At 36.4% G+C, this 10,834-nt stretch overlaps 1 protein-coding gene across 7 annotated transcripts; it reads left to right on the top strand.

Annotated features, from left to right (window-relative positions):
• Nucleotides 1–1,657: 1,657 nt before the first annotated feature.
• On the top strand, nucleotides 1,658–10,596 carry LOC140788758 (phosphatidate cytidylyltransferase 1-like). Of its 7 annotated transcripts, none has more exons than XM_073138192.1 (13): nucleotides 1,661–1,795; nucleotides 1,864–1,970; nucleotides 2,399–2,493; nucleotides 2,753–3,000; nucleotides 3,148–3,299; nucleotides 4,706–4,847; nucleotides 5,721–5,877; nucleotides 6,334–6,381; nucleotides 6,492–6,578; nucleotides 8,460–8,588; nucleotides 8,687–8,743; nucleotides 10,152–10,235; nucleotides 10,322–10,596. In XM_073138192.1, the coding sequence occupies exons 3-13, from the start codon at nucleotides 2,416–2,418 to the stop codon at nucleotides 10,409–10,411; spliced, it is 1,272 nt and encodes a 423-aa protein (XP_072994293.1). In that variant the 5' UTR covers nucleotides 1,661–1,795; nucleotides 1,864–1,970; nucleotides 2,399–2,415; the 3' UTR covers nucleotides 10,412–10,596. The 7 variants fall into 7 exon arrangements, with proteins under 7 accessions (XP_072994292.1, XP_072994293.1, XP_072994290.1 ...); XM_073138189.1 differs by having other exon boundaries at nucleotides 1,864–1,997; XM_073138187.1 differs by having other exon boundaries at nucleotides 1,864–2,001.
• The last annotated feature ends 238 nt before the right edge of the window (nucleotides 10,597–10,834 follow it).

The raw sequence follows: 10,834 nt of genomic DNA, 5'->3' as shown, positions 1-10,834 counted from the left end.
TGCTATTCTTTAATTATGATTACTTTTGCTTATTTCCTTATCATGTAAACTTCGTTGTTTTTAATTGCAAATTATGTAGATAAGTTTGCAAAAGGGTCCAACCCTTCCGATGAAACTGTCTATGTCCATAAATTCTACCTTTTGGAACTATTGTGATTTTAGATTTTCTCTTCTCCACTCTAACTTACTTGGTGGGCAGCCATGGTTGTTAAAAAAGTCCTTGTGCTTGTTAGGCTCATGGGCTAGACTTGTTGTTTACACTCGTCCTTGGGCTTGTGAGGCTCGTGGACTTAAGTTCGGCTCGACTCAAAAATACAATTAAGCTAAGTCGAGCCAGCATTGGCGAGCTCAAGCTCAATCTTACATCTAACGGATAGTATGACGGATAGTATGACGTGTATATAAGAGGATACTTTGAAAATTCTAGTGTCTTACCAAAATCTAATTCTTTAACTCTCTCAAACTCTTAAGTCTCAGTCGAAACACTCAAGGCCTCAACTCTCCATCTCCAAGCTTCAAATTCATCGCCATCGACCACTAGCCACCGTCACTGCGTCGAGGTTGCCTCCAAAGTCCAAACCCCCTCAAGCTTGCTGATGTCGCCACTATGCCCCCCAGTTTCGCCGATATCGCACAACTGTTGATCTTAAGTCCAAACCCTTTCAACATCGCACAATTGCTGAACATGGACATCATAATTTGCTCCTAAGATTCTTTATCAATTTTTTTTTTTTTACTTTGTCTACTCATTCACCTCCGACTATTATTACACATATCTTATATTTTTGTTTATGATAGTTATCTAGTCTAATATGAATTTTACTGAATTTAGTATTGCTTAACGAGTTGTCGAGTTGAGCTTGAGCCTTATTGTGCTCGAGATGGGTTGAACGTAGACATGATCAAATGGCCCAGCCCGCCCATGCTTGGCCCGACCCGGCCCGGTTTGGACCGGGCTAAGCCCGGCCCGGACCCGGTTTAGGCCTGGCCCGGCCCGAGCTACCCATGGGCGGCACGGGCCAGCCCTTTACCCGCCCATCCCGGCCCGAAAGCCCGCAACTAAGCCCGCCCGTCTGCTACAGTGCTTTGCCCGTTTTGCTATAGTAAAAAAATATTTTAGTATTATACCATTTTGCATTATTTTAAGCAGACTTTTAAAAAATTTTAATTTTTTTTAATTTTTTTAAAATAGAGGAATATAAATATTTAAAATAAATAAATTAATAGTTAAAAAAATTCTAAAAATAGCTTAAATATGGGTTGGGCTGAGTGATTGGTGGGTTGGGCTGGCCCGGCCCGATCTCTCACGGGCCAACGGGCGGTAACGGGCTAGACTATTCTAGCCCGGCCCGAACCCGGCCCGGCCCGCCCGGTTATCATGTCTAGTTGAGCGAAGATAAATTTTTCTTGTTCCACTCATTTATAGACTTGACTCGCTGTCCGATCTTATTCGGATTGGATTCGGATAAAAATCTTTACATGATCCAATACAGATTATGATCCATGTAGAATTTTTGCAAAATAAAATTGGATACAAATACGGTCGAGTAAACTTTTTGGAAGACGAATATGGATATCGGATAACGGTGTACCTTGTAATTTGTAAATAATATGCCCTACCAGCTAAATCCGACCCGTTAACCCATAATAAACCCTTACCCGATTACCCTCTTCATCTCGACTCTTCTTCTCGCCCTAGCCGCCTCCGCGACCTCGCCCTCACTGTACTTTCCCTCACTCTCTCCGACGGTCCGAGCGTGTCGGCACTGGCGCCCCTGTCTACCTCGCCGCCGAGGTAACAACAATATATCTTCTCCTCTTTTGCCTCTAGATCCATGCATGAACTGGATCATCCCGCAGCAGGTTCTGCTCGCCGTGAGGAACGACGAGGAATTGGGGAAATTACTCGCCGGGGTCACGATCACCCACGGCGCGGTGCTTCCTAACATTATCCCCGTTGAAGTCGGCCAGTAAGGAGACGAAATCGACTGCAAAGGGCATGTAAAAAAAAAAAAAACTTATTATCAAATGAATCCTTGGATGACTATATTAACACGGATAGAGTCCTCTTGTTATTGGCAAATCAAATTGAGAAACCTTGAAAAATTTCTTTGTTATATGAAATGAAATTTGTAATCTTTAAGCATTAGAGATAATAAGTTGGTTAATGTTAGAAACTATGAATAACATGATAGGGGATTTCATGAGGCGTTTAACAATTGACGGACAGCACTGCAGGAGCGAATATTTAGAAATCTCAGAAAAAAATTGTTCTACCTGTTACATGTATTATATCTTTTTTTTTTTCAATGTAAATAGTTCTATCAAAAATAAGCGTGCAGAAGATTTGAGTAGTGCTGGTTTCTTAATTTCTTCTCATGAACTTGGGATTTAATAGATTGAGAAGTAGGAACCATGCAAAAGGATAGCAGCTCCAGTGACACTCCGTCGAATCATGTGGGGCGTGTTCGGCATCGCAAACGCTCTAATGAGGTTAGTTAGCTGATGATCCTTGCGAAATAGTTTGCTTGCTCCCTTTGTTCTGTTTTCCACTCTTATGATTTTCAATGTTTGCTAGCTTGACATCGAAAAAGTGAATAGTCATAGGGATAATTTTTATCTGCTCGGTTCTCTTTGCATTTCTGTATCCTGATGTATGTGGTTCAGGACTAAAAAGTTTATAGTATATTTGAGGGATATTGCTATTATGTTGCTACTTTCTTTAAGCTAACATTGATGACTATGCTTTTAGGTTCCTCCAGATGCAAATAAAGAACCAAATTTGCTCGTCAATGACAGGAGCAAATATAAATCAATGCTTATTCGTACATACTCCTCATTATGGATGATAGGAGGTTTTGTGCTGATAATATACATGGGTCATCTATACATCTGGGCTATGATTGTTGTCATTCAAATCTTTATGGCTAAGGAACTGTTTAATCTACTCCGAACAGCCAACGAAGAGAGACAACTTCCTGGATTCAGACTCTTAAATTGGTATTCCTCTTTTCACTTTTTCTGTAGCGAACTCATATAATATCAAATTGCCATTCGTCGTACTGTTATGTTGTTTGAGTGAACATGATTGAGCAATAGTTCTGCATCAAATCATTTAGACAATTTCTCTTTTTTAAATTTTTGCAGGCACTTTTTCTTCACTGCAATGTTGTTTACCTACGGACGCTTTCTCAGTAAACAACTTGTTAACACTGTAACATCAGATAAGTTGTTATATCAGCTTGTGAGCGGGCTCATCAAGTATCAGATGTTTATTTGCTACTTTCTTTATATTGCAGGTAATTGTGATTTCTTCATTTAGCACATATGAGTACTATTCCTACTGTAAACCTTAGGACAAAATGCCTAGGAAACCTTAATGTTCAACGTGAGTTTTCTTACTACAACTCTACAAGAGAATATTAGATAATTGTCGGTCCTTCCCTTCCATGATCCGGAAGGAACTACTCGTCTTAATTGTTTACCTTCTTATTTCACGGGCTGTTGAATTGCTCTCTTTTATGATGTTATTGCAAGCAAATCTTATATATGATGAAAGATGATGAGCTGCGTTGCATGAGGATATATAATCAATGATGGATAAGCTTATAAGTGATCTAAGGACCAATGGATATACAAATCATCTAAACTAATTAGGAAAATATAACAAAGTGTCAGATGAAAAGGCTATCACAATTTATGACAATTGCTATCATGATTCATGAGTGATCCATGACTTCAGAATTTAGACATCAAGAGCTAGAATGCGAATGTACCTCCATTGGTAAGTAATTAAATTCAGCACAATCCTCCGGTACTAACAGATATGAGGATAAAATTGAACTACCGTAGGCTCCCCGTTTTGCTTTAGGATGAGATTGCACATGGGTGGTAAGAGCCTTGTCAAAACATTTGACTAGTTCAGTTCCATCTTTTTGAGCTGTGAGCAAGTCTTGAAGAACAGTCTTAGAGACACAAGTATAGAACACCACTAGCAATTTTGACAAAATGATTTTCTAATTTAAGCAATCCATATGATCCCATAACTTACTGTTAACACAATATATAAATGTCTCTGCAGAATGCAAATTATTGTCAATTTTCAATTTTAATTTAATGCATGTAGTCGGTGTATTAGATCCCCACCGATAGATTTATAAAAAATTGAAGATGTTTATCGACTTAACTTTATTAAACTTCTAGATATTTTAGTCTTTTGTATTACTTTCTATCTTTTAGATTTTTGCTGGTGTTAATTGTTTAACAAATGATTGTTTACCATATGAATATACTGATGGCATTTACTATATTGGTTATACCTGATTGTCTTTGATAGTTTGTAGTAAGGCTTTTCTTTTCTTATTACTAAGACTCACAAGAAGCTGCCATAATCTTCTGGAACTATTGACATTGAAAGCTCATGTACCAAAACTCAGTTTCATTTGGAAAATACAAAAGTTTTGTCTTTTGGTTAGATACTTTAAATTCAGATACATAAAAAGTGTGGTGAATTGTTGAAAATATGGCTCTTGTCTGATTGCTTACTAAATCAGTGTTCTCTTCTCTAGTTAGTCAGGTGGCTTAACTGAATGATAAGATAGTTGTCAGATTAAGAGTTCTTTATATTATGTTTCCTTACCGTGCATTTTCAGATATCCATGCATTAACAGTGAAGTAATCGGTATTCGTTTTATTGATGGCCTAGGATTTGTATGGTTCATTCTCACTTTGAAGAAAAAGATGTACAAGTATCAGTTTAGCCAATATGCGTGGACGCACATGATCCTTCTGATGGTTTTTGCCCAGTCTTCTTTTACTGTGGCAAATATATTCGAAGGAATATTCTGGTAAACTTTGTTGATGAATGTTTTGTATTCTGACATGAGTGAAGTAAAAAGTTAATCTGATGAAACATATTTGACTTTGTGTTTTTCTTGTATGAAAACATTTTAGATTTTTCTTTTAGTTGCTCATTTGATACTTTACTCTTATTAAACATAGTTTAGTCATTGAGTGAACCAAATATCTATATCCTCTGTTCTCAATCATATGTGTACATAAATATGGATATTAGAATGGCATAAATATGCATGACTCTAGGAAAATGAGATAGCTTTCCTCATCATTGACATTGAGGAACTTTAGCAACAATGAAAATGTTTCTTATCGGATATGCCCACTATTTCTTATATGGATCTTGTTATAAGCATTTCAAATAAACAAACTGTAGTTATAACTTATATCTTCTGTATTCTTCAGTAGTATATGATAAGTAGGCAGGATTGTTGAGGAGTTGTATATCTATAGTTTTCTTTTTGTGTATAAATTTTATCAGAAAGGATCAGAAAGGCGTGTTTCTTGGGTTTTCAACTTTTGGGTAGTTCAGGACATCTCGCTTCAAACAATTTCATACATTTCAAATACCATTTCTTTCTTTAATACAAGGTGAGCTAACATTTATAATTTAGTGCCTTTCTATTTTCTCAACTCCATTGACCTTCCCTCCAGATGGGAATTCAGGTCTAATGTTTAACTCGACAGTTCTCTTGATTTGAACATCTTCCTTGCTGTTTATGCATATGAAACAGAGCAAAATAATTTTTGGTATATCTAAATTGTTTCATTAGATACAACAAATAGTAGCTCTGCTTTTTACTTTTAAACTACTGTTCTACTCAAAAGTATGTTATCGTTTATGCAAAGAGTTGGTTTGTATGCAGGTTTCTCTTACCAGCTTCACTCATCGTGATCAATGACATTGCTGCATATTTCTTTGGATTCTTCTTTGGTAGAACACCTTTAATCAAACTCTCTCCAAAGAAAACATGGGAGGGTTTTATTGGTGCATCAGTGACAACTATGTTCTCTGCGTTTGTGGTAAACATGATGGGCTCTCTCCATTGTTAATAGCTTTTCTATTATCTTATTCTTTGTTAGTTTAATTACTTCTAGTAGGCTTTTCTGGTCGTATTGTTATTGTTCAGAGGTACTCTGTTCTTGTATGGCAACTAAGCAATTTATGTTAGATTTGTTTCAAATGTTATTTAAATGACATAAAAAGTTATATTACAATATATTAAGGAAATCAACTAAGTGGATCAAAGCCATTCCAGTCCTTTCAATCTGTCCTTTTTCTTCTTCTTTGTTAGCTGTTTTTCAGCAACAGAAAACTGGTATATATTCCTTGAATTAATTTCATTCCATTTGCAAATTTAACAAGCAAGCACTTATTCATGGAGCTGCTAGTCAATCTATAGATCTTAGCATCTTAGTGACAAACTTTATGTACCATCAAACAGAGTTCAACCATTACAATTTTATTGTTTTGCGCAGTTAGCAAATGTAATGGGTCGCTTCCAATGGTTAACATGTCCAAGAAAGGTGTTCTTTCTTTCTTTGTTTCTTTCTCTAAGTTGCATGAATGATTTTGATTGACATTACTGTCTTTCTAATGTTATTTGTTGATTGATTTAGCCTTAAATTACTTACAGGACTTGTCCACCGGGTGGCTGCACTGTGATCCAGGTCCCATGTTTAAGCCAGAATACTATTCATTACAGGGATGGGTACCTCAGTGGGTGAGAAAACACTTAAACTTCACCTGCATGTAATGATGTAAATTTCCTTTTGTCTGCCTCTGCAAGAGGGATCTATCTTTGTTGACAAGATGATTGCATTTTTCAAGTAAACATTTAAAAGATTGTTTTTATGCCTTTTGGTTTGTTCTGGACAGAAATGTGTCTCTGGTTCTCTTCTTTGCAGCTAGAGTTATTTTAAATATGATATGCATTTCTAAGATTCGTGTAAGCATCTGATCTGCTTATACGGCTAAACTTGTTTGGTTTAGCTCCATTGTGAATTAAAAGTTAAGGGATGCATGCTAAGTCCTCATTATTTGGTTAATTTGTTGATGAATGTTGATACCTAGTTGTGTTGCCTGTCCTAGATCGAGTTAAATAGCCATTGGTAATTTGTATTCTTCCTGACTGTAGATCCTTTGGTACACTATCAATTATCTTCATCCATAGTAACATAAAAATCTGAATTTGTTGATTCTTTTTCGGCTACTGATGTCATGTGCTAACTTATGACCTATATAAGGGCACATGCACGGATTTCCATGCCGGCACAGTACAGACAAGTGGCACGAGGGGATGCTGCTCGACACTCCTCTCTCATCCCTACGAAGCCATCGGAGGAGGAAAATAATGGCGGATCATCCACTACTTTAAGTTAGATATGCAAAGCAAAGCAGGTCCTTTTATTCTTGACCTGTTAAGAGCTTTTAAAATTTTTATTTAACATTGGTTAGGGCACACGCAAGAGAGAAAGAGAGGAGGGCGGCGGTGAGTGGCAGAAGCTCCCTCTCCCTTTCTTCTCTTTTCCTCTCCCTCTCTTGCATGGGGTGGTGACGAAGTTCTATTCTTGCAGCACAGTCGGCAGGTGTCGCGACACATGCCTTGCCGTGCCAAAATCCTTGGGCCATGACTAGAGAACAATCTAGATTGTGCTGTCGACTGAGATTTATCTGCAATGCCTTTGGCTGTTTGTTCGTGCAATGGCGATATACTTGCCAACTGAAAAAGATATAGATTAAGCCTACCAAATTATGAAAATGTAAATCTGATGAGAAACATATGTTACAGTTGGCTTTCTGTTTGTTGAGAGTAAATTCCAAGTGAATGGAGAGATGGGCCAACTTTATAATATATGAAAGCTGAAATAAAGCACCTACAAACTTTGCATTTATTTATCATTAAAATACCATTAGTTAATCAGATGTTAGAATTGTGTAACTGTTAAGAAAACATCACTATTTTCATGTTAATCCAGATTATGCACAATTGGCTCAAGATTTAGTGAATGATCAAAAGGGCCTTAGCCTAAAAAGTATTTTCTTCTTATTGGCATAAACTTGATAGTTGGGTAGAGTGATTTCAACAGGAAGTAGGACAACGGATGGTGGTGCCGGAGAAGTTGGGGTGGTGGGGGTCAAGTCATATTGTAAAGAAATGGTCTGATTACATAAGGGGAAGTCTAATGGAGATGAAGTTACTGCAGGAAGGGGACTGGATAAGTGAAAGCAGAAGGTTTGCTGAGTTGGTGGAGAAGAGTAAAAGTGAAGTGCGAACAGGCCCTAAATTGATGAACATTGAGGATACATATTTGTAACTTTATTTTACTTATTGATCTGGTTAGAGAGAGGTGAAGAGATTGAAGGAGGGAGAGAAGAGAGAGTGATATGTTGTATTATTACTTTGGTGTATTTTACTTCTCTATGGTCTGTTAATAATATACCCATAAACATTTAAAATATTATGCACGTGATTACTTGACTTCGTTTTTTGCTTATTTTCTTTTGTTTATTTATCTGTTTCTTTTCCTTATGATTAATATCTAATGTGTATATATATATATTCTGTTATTGCGTATCTAATCTGCTTCTTTTCTCCCTGCAGTGCCCTTGGAAAGAGGTTCCAGTTTTACCTGTGCAGTGGCATGCTTTAGCTCTAGGTTTATTTGCATCAATAATAGCACCATTTGGAGGATTTTTTGCAAGTGGTTTCAAAAGGGCTTTTAAGTTTAAGGTGCTCATTTGCTGATTACAGAATTAAAAATATTCGAATTGGAACGTAGTATCACATAACATGTTGTCTTTTTATTTATTTATTTGAAATTTTTGTAGGATTTTGGCGACAGCATTCCCGGTCATGGTGGAATTACTGATAGAATGGATTGTCAAGTAAGTTTCTTTGACTTCAGATAATTCTTAATGTCAGAATTTAGATTGGGATCTGGGTGATACTTGTATCTTTCTTCTAATCCACCATACTTCAAAGTTCAAATGCTAGTAAAATACTTAGCTTTAAGCAAAAGTGCTGGACTCTTTTATTTGTGGTTTGTCTTGCACCAACTTGAACTTAATGGGACAATGATCTGTACTTGAAGAACAATATGCCACACATGAATATAAGAAACTAACTGTAAGCTCCATTTTACTGGTTTGAACTAGAATCCAAGTTCTTTTGTCACAAAAAAAGAACCCCGTTAAAATCCAAGTTCTTCAAAGTAATAGCTACATCAAATATTGTTCACACTTCTAAGTTTTCCTTGGTAACACAAATTCAAGGTTTGTATTCTCAATCAATTCTATGTATTTTGCTTCTTGCATGTAGGCTGTAAAGCTTTTGTTTTGTGATTGAGAAAATATTTTTGTTTCCATAATCTAAAAAGAAGACACCTTCCAAATGAGAGTATTGTATTACTTCTTTCATATGCCATCTGCACAAATTTATTTACTGCTTTTCATCATGCTCTGACTCAGCTTTTATCACAATTCTACATACTGAGAATAACTATGGTTAAGACTCCAAAAGAGAAATTTAGGGTGGGCAATAAATGTTCACCTGTCAATCCAAAGACTACCAACTTGTTAGTTTGCCTCCCAAAAAATCATGGTCCATTAGCTATTAGGTTGGGACCAGGAGTAGATCCCATGTGCATGGACCTAAAGCTGATCAGTATCTTGGATTTGGACTGGTTTCTGATCCTGATAGTAGTATCTGGTATGGCAGACACTACCTGGATCTTGCATGGAACTAACCTAATACAATTCTTGCCTTGCATGGCTGGTTGACATTCTCTTACAGAGCTAAGATACCTTAAACAAATAATTTATGTTCTTATTTGCCATGTTGATTTTCTTTTAAGCTCTTAGAAAGAATAAGAAATTTGTATTGCTGTGAAATTTTTTTAACCTCATGTATGAAGAATTGGAGATGGGATTTTAGTGAGCTAGAATGCACCGGAAGCATTTTATGAGATAATCAGATAATACAATTTTTATGTAAAATAGATTCCTTTTGTTGCTATGTACTCTTGTTTCATATTTGTATAATAACAGGAAAAAGGAAGAAATTATTTTGTCCCGTTGAATTTCCTTGTCCTAAGCTGTTTTCCATCTAAAGAAACAAAAGCAGTAAAGTCAAATGTTTGTAACGCCAACAGTTGTTGATCTTCGTTGCTTATTTTCTTTGTGAACTGTATTGTGTAACAGAGAGGGAGAAAGAAAACCAACAAATATTGAACACAAAAAAAAAGTTGCAACTTGTATTTCTGTGCTGAACTAGTTTCTTTGCTATTTGTTTTAGATGGTTATGGCCGTATTTGCATACATATACCATCAATCATTTGTCATGTCTCAGAACTATTCAGTTGAGATGATTCTGGAGCAGGTACGGCATTTCTCCCCTTTCTGCTATTTAGTTCTTTTATTATTCGTTATGGCATATTACCAGAAACAATTTTGCTTATTGTCTAGATTCTAAGGAACCTCACTTTTGAGGAGCAGCATATTCTATACGACCAGCTTGGGAAGATCTTTTACGAAAGGAACTTGATGCAAACCTAAATCCACTCGGTGTAGTTGATTATTTACGCCTCTATCTCGCATGTACATGGTGATGATGTGTACTAAATGCTGAGGCGATCACATAGTTCCAATTCTATGTATAGTTCTCCTAAAATGCAACACCGTACTTCCTATTTCCAACGTTGTATAGAATTTGATGATATATAATTGTTTAATTGTATTTAGGTGTGATCTTCTTCCTCTTCTAGTACTTATTCATCTACTTTTTGTTTAGTGTATGGAAGTTTGTGACGTTTTGCATTCTCAACCTCAGCGTAGCACGAAATTTGGAAAATTCGTGGTTGGTTTTCCTTGAAAAACATGCCATCTGGAATGTATCATGGATAATGCATGTTGTTGGACCTCTTTATCTTGCATATGAATTTAGAGCTGGAGGAATGCATTTAGGTTAGCAAGCAGGTA

The sequence above is a fragment of the Typha latifolia genome, chromosome 5, assembly GCF_019914945.1.
Source record: "Typha latifolia isolate L0001 chromosome 5, TyphaL0001v2, whole genome shotgun sequence".
In the NCBI taxonomy this organism is placed as follows: Eukaryota; Viridiplantae; Streptophyta; class Magnoliopsida; order Poales; family Typhaceae; genus Typha; species Typha latifolia.
The sequence above is the reverse complement of the archived record's forward strand: the minus strand, read 5'-3'. Positions and strand labels throughout refer to the sequence as shown.